At 39.2% G+C, this 14,527-nt stretch overlaps 1 protein-coding gene across 4 annotated transcripts in view; it reads left to right on the forward strand.

Moving 5' to 3' along the window:
• CMSS1 (cms1 ribosomal small subunit homolog) overlaps positions 1–14,527 on the forward strand; it is a 378,052-nt gene that overhangs the window by 176,434 nt on the left and 187,091 nt on the right. The window contains exon 1 of one of the 4 annotated variants that reach the window (XM_053670231.1): positions 12,601–12,622. The exons of the other annotated variants lie outside the window; for them this stretch is intronic. Within the exon in view, the coding sequence (XP_053526206.1) occupies positions 12,616–12,622 (7 nt within the window). The 5' untranslated portion in view covers positions 12,601–12,615. Of the gene's footprint in view, positions 1–12,600; positions 12,623–14,527 lie in introns of those variants that run through there. 4 annotated transcript variants of the gene reach the window in all.

Consider the following 14,527-nt stretch of genomic DNA (forward strand, 5'->3'; position numbering starts at 1 on the left):
ATCTTGTTAAATATGATTACTTAAAGGGTGTACCATGAGAAAGATATAGGGGTGGGAGTGCAGGACATATGGAGGTATGCCCAGAAATAGTTCAACCATTGTTAATATAATGAGAATGATTTGCAGACATCGATGTAACCTGCCAGCCAAGGAGAGGCTGGAGTCCTAGTGGACTGGAATGTGCATGTGTGAACAATGATGACTTCACTGTACTAATCAGTGAGAACAGTAGGCACCACTGAGTGAGCATGTGTACTGTGTGGCCATCACATCCAAAATGACTGAGTGAGTAGAGCAATGAATCTGCATCGAATTTTGTGTTAAGCTTGAACATTCCTCCATGGAAAGTATTCAGATGATTCAGAAGGCCACAGCTATTGGCAGCTTGTGATAGGCAACTTCATCAGGACCACATGCCCACTCATGCATCACATTTTGTGCAGAAATTTTGGGTAAAACATCAAATCACCCAGGTGACTCAGCCCCTCCTACAGCCCATACTTAGCACCTTGTGACTTCTGGCTTTTCCCGAAGCTAAAATCCCCTTTGAAAAGGAAGGGATTTTAGACCATCCATGAAATTCAGGAAAATACTACAGGGCAGCTGATGGTGACTGGAAGAACCATGTGAGGTCACAAGGTGCCTACCTTGAAGGGGACTAAGGTGTCATTGTCCTATGTACAGTGCTTCTTGTATCTTCTTCAATAAATGTGTCTATTTTTCCTAGTACATTGCTGGATACTTTCTGGACAGACCTCATATGTAATTAGAAAGAGCATATATAATGTCTTTTTCTTTATAAAACATATACTACCAAAAGTAAAGCTTAGTAGAACTTGGATTAATTGGAATAAAGAGAGAATTGAGTGAAAAATCATCCTAGAGGAGGTCAAATTTTGTTTTGTTTGTTTTTAATGTTGAAGAACACTTTAGAACATTCAAAGAGCTCCAGAAATGGAATGGTTGTCTGGAAAGATAATAAGTCTTAACAAGGTGAGCTAGCCTAACTGTACTTTTTAAAATAAGTTTGAAATTTCAGTCTGCTGAGTTTCTTATATAATCATAAGAAAATCTTTGTGTCCAAGGTCACTTCTAAAGTTCTAGTGCATATATCCATAAAGCAAATTGAGGACTAAAGCTAGGTTGACCATAGGACACATTTGTATTACAATGCTTTCATACTAATAGGACTTCATGAGATACAATTTGCACATTTACCTAAGTCAGTAGCAAGAAATGTATTCATAGATGCATTAATTGCTCTGAGATAATAAAATGTCTTTTCATATGTGTTTTCACATTTTTAACAAGACACAAGGTAGCCTATTTAATCATTTTCATTTTAGGACCAAATACCCCAAATTTGGCACTGAAATCATAAGACATTAACATAGCTCACATCTGTGGGGTGGTTGATGGATGGTGCTGGTGCCGCACATGGGTATGTGAATTGATTGTGATGTGTCTGTGGGTCAGAGGGTCTTTCATGAAGCTTGCTTCATTAACTGTGTGGCCCTCCACCCCGTGGCTATAAAGACATGCCATTTTATAAAATAAAGAGAGTAATGATATGTGTTCTTGTTGAGTTTTATACCTTTAAAAAATAAAATTATCTCACCAGCATAGATTACTTTTAACAACACAGTTTGAGAAGTGCTGGTAAAGGTTAGTCTTTGCAAAAGTTCCTAGAGAATGAAAACACAGAGGGCTATAACTACATAGCTGCAGAACTTGAGGTTGTTTGATCAGTATGTTTATATTTTCTTAACTGGGGAAGAATTGAGATGTTAGTTTGTCAGAGGGAGGAATCCAGGTTTCATATGGGGGAGGAGAGAGAGAGATTGACTGACCGAGATAAAATGAAGTGGTGATGGGTATGCACCCAAAAGCTTAAGTGGAGGGAAGAGAATGTTTCTTTTCCTAGTTAAGTGGTTCTCAGTAGAGGACACCTTAGCCTTCTAGGGCACATTTGTCAATGCCTGCTGACAGTTTTGGTTATCACAACTAGGGCTGTGTGGTGCTGTATCATCTAGTAAGTACAGGCCAGGGATGCTGCCAAACATCCTACAATGAACAAGACAGCCCCCACGACAAAGTATGGCCCAGTCCAAAATGTCCATAGTGCCCAAGTTGAGAAACCGGGACCTAGCTGGGAGAGCAAGAACATATTGGGAGACTATACAAAGAAATATTTCTATGCTAGAGATTTAAGCTACATAAATTTGAACCCTATGTCCTTAATCTTATTAAAATAGAAAGGCACATGTCTGACAAGACTAAGAGTTCTGTTATTAACATGAACCAAAAATCAGAATTAGTTTAGCATAGTCTTAAGGCCTCAGTTAATTTCTTCATGAGTGTATGTAATAAAAGTATTTTGAAATTCCACTTTAAATTGTATGCATATGTTCAATGAGCAAGTCAGCAAAAATGCTCTTGTTAACTTAAAATAACACTCTAGCAGTAAACATTTCATTAACTTTATCTGGAAATCAATAATATACATAGTTCTAAAACAGAGCTGGGGATCTCTTATCCTATTGGATTCTTAAAAGATTTCTAGAGTAGCATTCTTCCAGGCTATTATTCTGTTTCTGAGGAATAGCTATATTTTGCTAATCAAATCAAAGGAAAAAAAAAAGAACTGGTATACCAGACCAGACAAAGATGAGCTTCATTTTCATTGCTTGTCAATACATGCTTCATAAAATTCTTGTTTTTACCTTTGTTCTAGTTCAACAACTTTTAAATTTTATTACAAATTAATAAAAACTGAAAGAATTGTTAAGAGGTCTTTCATTTCATTCCAAACCATTTCTTTAGAAAGTCAGAAATTTCAGTTTTCTGAATTTCTCTTATAAGAAAAACTGTGTTTTGAAAGTCATTTCTAAAATCCTGTTTCATAATGATGGTACAGACAGACAAAAAATGTAACCCCTTCTGCTTGCTTTCCCCAAACATAGAAAAGGAGGACTGTCTGTATTGCCTCTCTACCTTTTACCGAAACACGCCCTAGGGTGACACTTTAACTCCCACCATTGGCCGGTTCTTGGGATCAGTTCTTCATTTTTAATTTTGTGCCTTGATCCTGAATCTGGCAGGCGCCTTCACTCTGCTAGCTTCTGTCTTGATTTTTACTGTAACTTGCTTCAGAGTACCAAGTGACTGGGGACTTTCTGTGTTTCCAGATTTTTATATGGAATTGTTAGAAATGTGGTATAACAGTGTTTATACCTTTAGAGCTAGGTACATTTTCTCATGGACGTCGAGGGAGAAATTGGGGGTGATTTCGTTTTCTCAACAAATTCTTCAGTCTAAAGTAACACCATTTATCTAGTGATTCATAGTTCATAGAGAACTTTCTTATACATTATCCCGTTTAGATCTAGCAACAAATGTATGAAGTGAATATTATTATCATTATATTCTTCTTGGAGATAAATCAACTGTCAATCTAAGTGAGGCTTATGACCGGCAAAGTCCAAAGTGAGCCTCTAGAAATTACCAGCCAGGCGTTCAGACTCCTGCTTTATGTTCTGCAGTCCTGAGTTCTGCTCTGCTTTCTCAGGGATTCGTGGCCACATTTCTAGGACTCCAGGTAATAAAATGGGGGTGGGGGGGTGGGAGGAAGGCCAGGGGAGGAAACAGGAAAATTCCCTAAAGAAATTCGTCTATTCCTATGTAATAGCCTATTTATGGTGTGCCCACCCCACCCCATTCTTCTGGAGCCCCACTACTGCGTAAATCTGTCTCGACCAGTTTCTCCAGCTTCCTTCAGCTCTCGGACTCATTCCTCGGTCTGAGGTGTGACCCTGTTCTCTATGTCCTCCCCTTCCTGCCTTTCAGTGCTCATGCCAGCTACTTTGCCTTTATAATGATACATTTTTTAATTGTAGAAGCAGTTTTTTAAAATAATTTATCAATTCTGTCTCCTTAATAACTTCCGCAGAAAAACACTAAGGTGTTAGGAGTAAGGTAATCATGTTTTAATATGCTAGTATGCTATCAGTAAGTTAATATTAAAGGTTAGGCATTCATGTGATAGGAAGGAAAGTAGAAGTAACAAACCTTCACTTACTCAGACTGGTTTTAACAAAACTCACTGCTATATATAGTCAATATTAAGATCTCAGGTGGATAAAGAGAGTGGAGTAGTCCTTCGGTTGTAAAGCACTTGGCACCTTCTTACTAGGGAATTATACCCAGCAAGAACAGTAACGCTCTTTCTGAATGTAAATTAAGAAGGCTGAGTCTTAAAATCCCATAAAGGGATTATAGTTGCAATTATCTATTTGAATTTGTGTTTGTGTGTGAAAGAGAAAAATAAATATATTAAACTCAGAGTTATTGAGCAGTTATTATATGCCAGATATTGCTTAAAGCCTTGAACTACTGTCATGAACAAAATAGAAAGTGCCAGTTTTAACAGCATTTCCACTGGGAGGTGGAGAAGGTGGTCAAGAGAGGAGAGAAAGGCAAAGACAGATATATATATATATATCACACATTGTGTTTTCATATCAGAACCTGGACCAGCAGCCCAGCCGAGTAAGGCACATCACAGAACTTCCATTCACCCACTTGCTCACTGTCCTACCAGATTTGACACTAAGAGCCTCCTACAAGGCGAACATTGAGTGCTCAACCCCCAAACCAAACCACAACTCCCAATTTAAACTCAAATTAACAACATACTTATCAAATACCTATTATGTGCTCCAAAAGGTTTCAGTCCTGACTACAACTAGAATTACTGGAGAGCCTTTTTAAAATACCCATATTTATGCTCCATTTAAAACCAATTGAATCAGAATCTTGAGGATGAATCCTGACATCAATATTTTTCCAAAGCTCCCTAGTGTGATTCTGATATACAGCCAGAGTTGAAAATACATTTCCCACCAGTGTCCAAAGGAAGGAAAAGAAAAAAGTAAGAAGAAAAATCCACCCATGTTTTTTAAAAAGAGAGTACCTTTCTGGAATTCCATAAAGAAGCCAGGAGTGGGGGTGGGAGAGCAAACATTTAATTTCCCTTTATATTTTTATCTAACAAATATTTGTTGACTCCCATGAGCAGGGAGGAGTTGGAAAAAGTACAAAGCATGTCCCTTCCTTCAAGGCACTTAAATTATTGTTGGATATAAAAGTCATGGAGTCTAGAGAATTAAAAATACAAGAGTGTTCAAGAAATATCCCCAAAAGGCGAAAGACACACATAATCTAGTCTATGAATTTCCATAGTGGTGAAGGACACTTGTGGGTCAGGATCTTCTCTGATGCAAAACCAAAAAAACAACATCCACACCACATTAATTGTGAAAAAATTAATCTACTCATTAGTTTTGCGGCAGAAAATTACTGCTCACTCACAAATAGGCAACCCATGTCTATTTAGAGAGAGATGTTCTCATTAGGAATGTGAGAGCATTTCAAATGGCCAGTCCACCTATTTGTGATTGTGATACCTACTTGCAGAGACATACACCTTGCAAAATCTTTAGAACAGTCTGTGTGTACACAGTGAGGTTTTTAATGACTAAATAAGATTTTTCAGGAATTTAATAATATATAGGAATAAATTTAGGAATATAATAATTGCTTGAGAACTATTCCCATTGTTAAAAATATATGAAGTGATTTCTTTTTTAAAAAAAAATTATTTATTTATTCATTCTTAGAAAGAGGGGAAGAGAGGGGGAAAGAGAGGGACAAAAATATCAGTTGGTTGGTTCTCACATATGCCCCAACCTAGGACAGGGCCCACACCCCAGGCTTGTGCCCTGACCAAGAATCAAACCAGTGGCCTTTCATTTTGTGGTCCCGACGTCCAACCAACTGAACTGCATCGGTCCAAGCTGAAGTGATTTCATTTATCTTCTTTAACCCTCACAAGTGTATTATTGAGAAAACGTATCATATGTCACTATTATGTGACAAATCCAGGATTTGAGTTTAAGTCTTCCTAGTTCTTTGTTATTTCTTATACCCCAATGGTTCTCAGTCTTAACTGCACAGCTGAATATCTAGGGAAGTTTTTCAAAATTGTCTGCAGCTCAGTTCACCATTAGTTCTTACAATAGGTAGATGGTAGAAGGGGAGATTATTGGGGGAGGGGGTGTAGTAGGGAAATAAGATGGGTGCTTCAAAAAAATATTTTAGTGATCTTTACTGTCACTTTCTTTCAAATGAGTAATAGATTTGTTAACAGATAAAAAACTTTGTACACAACTATGAAATGAGAAAATATTTATCAAAAGATAAAATAAGAATAACATGAGGTAACAGAGCTTTGATATACCATAAATACCAAATATCTAACTTCTAAATCGCTCAAACTTTTTCAAACATAAATTAAATATAATGTCTTTTAAAGAAAATTGCTTTGAAAAGGTGGTCAGGCTTTCCATGTAAAGAATCAAGATTAAATCAAATAAAATGTTTCAGAAGAGTTGTGTCCATCTCTGGCTGGACCATGGAGTTGAAACCAGTTAGTCTTAATACAGAAGTTCAGAATCGTGTGCATTACTGAATGAGTGTTTAATCTAAGCAGGATCTGTTGCTGTCTGAGAGTTTATGTAGTTCCACAAAATAGTATGTCCTTGTTAAAGATAAATCTACCCTAGATATCCCTATTTTAGATCTAAAAGTATTTTCTTTTTTTATGGGGATAGGGCCAGATTCAAACCTGGAACTGCCTTTATTCTAAAGCCCTTACTCTTTTTTAAATTTTTATTTATTTACCTTTAGAAGGGAAGGGAAGGAGAGAGGGAGAGAAATATCAATGTATGGTTGCTTCTCCTGTATCCCCTGCTGGGAACTGGCCTGCAACCCAGGCATGTGCCCTGACTGGGAATCAAACTGTCATCTTGTGGTTCACAGGCCCGTGCTCAATCCACTGAGCTATACCAGCCAGGGCTAAAAGTATTTTCTTATAATGTTTCAGTGGTAGCCCACTGAAAACACCTTTAAATAGGTTGAATTTTTATCCATTTTGTCTGTGTTTAAGTGTATGTGTATCAACACATTCCGAGAAGGAGATTATATACACCATATCCAAAAAATGCATTTTGGAATTAGGCATTTACCAAACACAGTTTGCAAGGGAAGGACGATTTGTGGGTGATACCACTTTTCTAGAAGAGAGTGTGCCCTATTCACAATTTTGTAGAGCTTAGTTATCTTGTAGCTTGTGTAGACCTTTGATTATCCTCATACTTTTATGTGTAGATGCCTTTTGATCACAGAACCTACTAAAATTTCTTCAGGCTAATTAAAGAAAGATGAAACTCAAAGCTTTTACTCTTCCTATTAATCACTTGGTATCCATTTCCAGAGAACGAAGAGTTCCTTTTCTTACCCAAGGTAAACTCACTTTATAATCTATGTTCTTAATTCCATTATTGCTGATTTGCTGTAGGATGGACACCTTCAAGCTGGCCCTCTATCTTATCTTCAGCCTCCCCTTTTCTTTCCACCATCTTCTTTCCCTCAACCTAAAAACATGCTCAGACTTTTCCATTCCAACTAGTGGGGGTGAGGAGAAAGCTTCCTTGACCTCCCTTTATCTCCTCACACCCAGTTTCTCCTACAGCCCCTTCCCTTCCAGCAATACCATCTGCTCTCTCCAAGTCTCCTTCATTCCTCAGTCCACACTTGGGCTGTCACCTCAGAGGTCATTGCAATGTCCTCACAGTCATACCCAGTGGACACTTTTCTACCTTCATTAATCTTGTATCACCTTTCAACAACATTTAACACTAGAGACCACTCTGTCTTATTTCTTCCCTTACAGTCTGTGACCTCTGTTGCTCTGTTTTCTCCCTCCTTGTATGACTGCTTTTTCTCGAGCCCCTTTCCTGGCTCATCTTCTGTCCATCTCTTAAATGTTCCACACTTCTCAGGGTTTTATTCTTGCTCTTCATTTTGTCCCTGGATAATTTTGTTCATCCTTGCCTTCTGCCAGTGGTTTGCTGGAGCCAACTTCTAAAAACCGGTTGTGTACATCTTTTCTCAACTCTTTATTCAACGACTGTCATGTTGGAAGCTTTAAATTGGCCAAGGGAGTATTTATGCCATGGAAATGGGCAACTCCTACCAATGAGGGAGGGCTCCGTGAGAGTTAGTTTAACAGCACACCAATGGCTTCAGCAATGACGTATGTGCTGCCAGTTCCCAAACCCGTGTCTCACACTTTCTGAGCTCCACTCATTATTTCCAGCTGATTTCTAGCCAGCTCCACTTGAATGCCCAAATGGAACTCATTTCAGTAGTCTTCCCTTACCCATGGTTCCACTTCCACAGTTTAAGTTACCTGCAGTCAGCCGTGGTCTGAAAATAATAAATGGAAAGTTATAGAAGTAAACAATTCATAAGTTTAAAATTGTGCACAGTTGTGAGTAGCATGATGAAATCTCACACCGTCCCACTCCATCCTGTGAATCATCCCTTTGTCCAGCATGTACACCCTGTGTATGCTTTCTTCTTGTTAGTTACTTAGTAGTCGTCTCAGTTATCAGATCTACTGTCGCAGTATCACAGTGCTCATGTTCAGGTCAGCCTCGCTGTGTTTAACAATGGCCCCAAAGTGTCAGAGCAGTGATGCCGGCCATTTGTATATGCCAAAGAGAGGCCGAGAAGTGCTTCTTTCAAGTGAAAAGGTGAATATGATACAATATAATATTTTGAGAGAGAGAGGGGCTCATTCACATAACTTTTATTGCAGCACATTGTTAAAATTGTTTTATTATTGTTGTTGTTACTCTCTTACTGCGTCTAATTTATAAGTTAAACTTCACATAGGTATGTATAGAAATAAACAGTAAATGTAGGTTTTGGTACTATGTAAAATTCTAGCCATCCACTGGGATCACATATTCCCCACAGATAAAGAGGTACTGCTACTGTATCTTCTTCCAAATAGCCCTCTCCTACACTAATCAGTGCTTCGGCTAATGGCCCCACTAATTCTCCTGTCGGCCTTGTAGAAAACCCACGTTTCTCTCTTCCTTGACCATTGTATCTAATTAATTACTATGTATGTATGTTTCCTCCTTGTTTCACGAAAGATTTCAGTTAGCTGACCTATATATACTAGTACAGGACAGAATAATTTCTCTCACAGTGACAGTAAAGGAAGGAATCTTGGCAAAAGAGAAATAAGCACAAGAAAAAGAGAGGAACTCAGAACTGGGATGGGTGCAGGAAACACATGCCGTGAAGTCCAGGCAGCTGCATCCTGCCAGTTGATTGAACATCCCGAATTGCTGTGGACCCATCGCTGCTGAGAACTGCGACAGCCTAGTTACTCACGAGCCCTGCCCCCGGACCGGCTGCTTTCCCACCATCCCATTCACTTTCCACAGTGCTCCAGACAAGGATTCCTAAACTCTAATCTGATTCTTCACACCACCTTGTCTTCAGTTTAGACACTTTTAATAGCTCTCCACTGCTTTTGAGATAAAGTCCAAACACACACCCAGAGGAAACTTCCCCCAGAAGATTTTTGGATCATCCTGTAACATTCATCTCAGATATCACCCCTCTGTTGAAGCCTTCCCTGGCTCCCACTGGCACTTCTACTGTTCATCTATATCCCCGGTATATCTGTTATTTGACCCAACTTGAAGTTGTGGAATGCCTGCCCTATGCCACGAATTGTTTTTGGTATTAAGGATACAGCGTAAAACAGTCTTTGTTTTTTAAGGACCTCTAGTTGAGAAAGCATTTAAGCAAATTATAGAAAGTGTGATTAAGTGTAGAAGAGAGTCCAAGTTTCAGAGATAACAAGGAAGAGGGGCACTGCCTCACTGCACATGTCACATTCTACTGTGACCATTATTTGTGTTTCTCCATCACTGGAATGGGAGGAGTGTGTATTACATGCACCGCAGTGCAAAGTACAGGGTAGGTGTGCAATGGTAGGTATATGTTAAATGGATGGGTGAATGCGAGGACATTGCACCAACAGTCTGAAATTATTTGGAATGTTATGGACAAATTCTGGTGATTCTTGCTTTCCTTGCCACCTGTTACCAACCTTATTTAGAGTTGGATGAATGGGGATGTGTAAAAATGAGAACATTAAATTCTTACACTTTATAGGCTAAATCCTTGCCTTGGGAACTTTTCTTTGTGGTTCAGCAAGTTTTGAATCTGTTAGCCTTCAAGGAGGAGCTCAGGGCCTAGCTGTTTCAATCAGCCCTTTGCTAAACACATCAAAGAAATCTGCCTCTTGATGGTTCATTTGCTCTACAGCTTGCCAGAGGCTCAGGCAAAAGGTCCCAATTAAAAGATCTGTGTGTTTCTGTGGTCTCTTACTCAATGGTAAGGGAAGAATTCCCAGGGCTTCATCACATCATGAAACAATGCATCCACTTAATCTTACTGGATTAAACAAAAAAAGCCCCACACCATTCTAAAACTTTACAGTTCGGTTTCACCCATAGTCCAATTCCCTCTAATCTCTGAAGACTTCTGTTTATGCTGATATAAAAGTGTCTAGACTCTAGAACATTATTTCTCACTCCTGGATTTAAAAAAAAAAAAAAAAGAAGGTAAAGGGAAAATGAAAGAAAGAAAAGCAGTATCAGTCAGACTACACCTCCAGAGAATTGCTGGCCTGCATTGGGGCCCAAGCATCAGAATTTTTGAAAGTACCTTAGTTGATTTTAATGTGTAACCAGATTTGAAAACACTGGCGTAGAGTCATAACCAGAATACTTAGCCTGGATATTGCTTCGAAAGACTGCCACGTTCTTATCCTGCAGGCCTCAACCTAAATGTTTCCTTCTCAGCAGGGCCTCCCCCATCACCTAATCGCTCAGGACATTTACCCCCATCTGAAAATAACTTGTGCATTTGTTTCTTCTCTACCCCTCCTTCTAGATTAGGAACTTTATAACATTGTCATCTACTGTTCAGCGAATGTGAGCTGTAGATCTAGGAACATGTGACTGCTGCTAGACTTCATCAACAGAGGGGAGCAGGAACTGGGAGAAAGAGTGCAAGTTTAAAGGCAAGAAACTCTATACTTGGAAGAGAGTCACAGAACGCCTTCACTGTTTGATGAAAGTCAGGAAATAGTACTAAACCTCAGTGTGAAGATTGCATGCCTCTACCGCTTCTTTACAAATAAAAATAAAACACCTTTTTATTCACAAAGTAATAAGTTTGTAAAAATTTCAAACAACACTGCTAAAAGTAAAATTTCTAACCCCCATTCTCCAGGAGTAACCATTGTTTATAGTTACATGTTTATCATTTAAAGTATTTTATAATGTGTACACAAGTAGTATACAGGTTGATTAAAATAGAATTGAACACCTTCAAAATGTGTTACTCAGTAACTGTGTTTTATATAAACATGTAATTAAAGCCTGGACTTGTCTTATGGTAAGACACCTGTAAGGGTAAGTTTAAGATTTAGTACAAAGTACATTTTTATAAGATAACCTAGTTACTGAGTGATAGATTCTTGAAAGTGTTCAGTTCCTTTTGAATTACCCTGTATTTTATACACACACACACACCCTGAAAATAGGTTAACACACCCATTATTAATGAAGGTTAGTTATTTTAGAAGTTAGTTCTACTCCCAAAACTGAAGGGTAGATTTAAATTGGTTTGCGCAGTGAAAATTTTGGTAGTACCTTCTCACTTTATCACAGATCAGCTATTTGGAAACACAGGGCAAGCCATGTATGTGCCTGTCAAATCCAACCCTTCCCCTTTTTTGTAAATAAAGTTTTGTTGCAAAATAGCTATGCTCATCCATTTACATATTGTATATAGCTTCTTCTGTAATGTAGTGGTGGAGATGAAGAGTTGTAATGGAGAACATATAGCCTGAAAAATCTGAAATATTTACTGTCTGGTTATTTAAGGAAAAAGTTGGCTGAATCCTGCCCTAATTAATCAAAAAGATTATACCATCAGCCTTGGCTGGTGTGGCTCAGTGGACTGAGCACAGGCCTGCAAACCAAAGAGTCACCAGTTCAATTCCCAGTCAGGGCACATGCCTGGGTTGTGGGCCAGGTCCCCAGTGGGGGTGGCACACGAGAGGCAACCACACATTGATGTTTCTCTCCCTCTCTCTCTTTCTCTGTCCCATCCCCTGTGTCTAAAACTAAACAAATAAAATCTTTTTTTTAAAGTTATACCATCAATAAACAATCAGAACAAACCAACCAAGCCCAGTGCATAAGCCCATGAGCATGTGTTGGTGGTTCCGAGGTTTTATATTCTAACTATAGAAAGAGTGGACTGTACACATCTGATTGCTTCTCATAGGAAGGAAGTCCGCCAAAGCATTGGTGAGTGATGGGTGGGGAAGGAGCAGGAAGGCATGTTCTGTCTAGCTGGGGCCTGTCTTGTTAGGCAGGTCCCATCGTCTCCCTTTCTATTCCCTTCCCTCGCAAGGGGAGCAGTGCTCATTACAGATGTGGCCACAGTTTTCAGAACACCTGTAGGTTGGATCCTTTGAATACAGACCAGTCTACCCTGTCTCTGCTGCCCAGCTTCATAAAGCATTTGGTTGAACAATTAAAAAGCTGAGGAACTTTTTGAACCCACTCCAGGTGCAGTGCGATCACCCTGTCCCCTCCACAGCTGCTCAGCATGCAAGGTAGGAGACCCCTCACAATGTCAGCTGTGAGGGAAACACTATAAGACATTTGGTTTTCGTCTCCACTGGGTTTATCTTTTTCCCTTCAATCCCAAATTTGTTGGAAATGCCCCTCCAGAGATTCCACTGCAAATCTTCCAGTGGTAGGTGTCTAAGTGTTTGCACTGACCAGCTCTGGAAAGGTGTAGTGCCATGACTGGTGGGTAGGCATCATAGCAGGACACACTTGCCAGGCTGACCACTTCCTCTTAGCTCTGCGTTGGTCCCTAATAAGTGTTTCCTTCTTGTGGAGCTTGTGGTTTGTGAGCTCACAAGCTTCTATCTTTTGGGCTAATCCTGTACAGACTGGCCCTGAATTTGATTTAGGGTGCCAACATCCATCTTAAGGTATGAAATATTTGGAGGTTGGACTAGCCTCTCTCTTCTTCCTTTACCCCCTCCTTTTTTTTTGCATCCCTTGCAACTCCTTGCTCAAATAGTGCCCCTACAAAAATAGGTGTTAATACTTTATAGCCCCTTAAAAGTATTTGCTTTTAAGCTTCTATGGTTTAGAGTATCCCTATAATTTTTTGTCTGAACATTCACATTTTCTGCAACTATCAATTCCTACCTTCCATTTCTCCTTGCTTTCACAAGCTTCATACACAGCTACACACTACTAATAATTCAAAAAAGGATGAAAGTAGCCAAAAATTTGAATGATCTATATAGCTGAAAATAAATAAAGCTGATTATGTGTTTGGCTTGTATAACCAAACATTTATATCCATTGCATAGGTGTGATTGGCCTGAATTTTCAATGGTGAAATTGCAGAACTGAAAGGGACCTTGAAGACCAAGTAAACTGTACAGATGTGGAAAGGCCCTGTAGACCTAGAGTGACTGGTCCAAATGATGAATCCTTGTGCTGTAGGCCTTTAGACCAGAAGGCTTAATCTATAGTTACACATTCCATCCATAAAACTTCCCCTCCAAAGCATGATTTAAACAAAGCAAATACCAGAAACTTCACTTTGGGTTTATATTGCTTTCTCTGATGAGTATGTGTGTGATCTGAGACTCTCTCTGCTGTCTGCAAATCAGACATTCTTGCTGGGTTGCATCAGAGTCCAGGCGACATGATTGATGAAGAAAGGGCAGAGGAGGGATGACGTAATGGCTCATGCAACGTTTACCTGCGAATTATCTCTAGCTGTGTACTGCTCGGTGTCTGTGACTCATGCACTGAGGCACTGCCATCCCTGTTATTCAGCACTGTAGTCTCACACTTACCTCACCCTATGTTTCTCTCCTTTCTTGCCAAATCTGATTAGAAGCACTTTTGTTTTAAGCCATGTTTATGAAGCCATAAGAGGACTTTGTACCAATGACCATGTGGAGAAAATAAGACTGCTAGAACAAGCAAATTACATACTGACTTGGTCAAATCAGCTTGATGCCTCTCAGTTTAGTTCAGTAAATGCTTACGTAGCACCTACTATGTGCCTTGTAGTATTGATTCTGATAGTTTTTTTTACTTACGTGGCTCTTTTGTCTATCAGCTTCAGTGTCACAGATTGACAGCAAATAAATCTGTACCATGCCAGTGACTAGGTACATGTTTTCACATGTATTTCTTGTAAACCGCAAAGCAAAGCAGTTCAATTTGTACCCATTTTAGAGGTGAGGACACTGGCTCAGTTTCCTTAGCAAATATATTAGAATTTGAATTGGAACCCTAGTCTCCTGACACCACGTACAGTATTTTTTTCACTACGTTACAAGAGCCTTTGATTTAAGTACTCAAGGAATTTTTTTGAGAAATATGCTCAGTTTTCTCAAGTTGATCTTCATACTTGAAATAGTCTCTGCCTCTGTTCTTTGTTTAAGCTTGGGACACAACGAGTCAAGAGAGTAGACATACGC

Source organism: Artibeus jamaicensis, unplaced genomic scaffold (assembly GCF_021234435.1).
Source record: "Artibeus jamaicensis isolate MK-2021 breed Jamaican fruit bat unplaced genomic scaffold, CSHL_Jam_final contig_558, whole genome shotgun sequence".
NCBI lineage: Eukaryota > Metazoa > Chordata > Mammalia > Chiroptera > Phyllostomidae > Artibeus > Artibeus jamaicensis.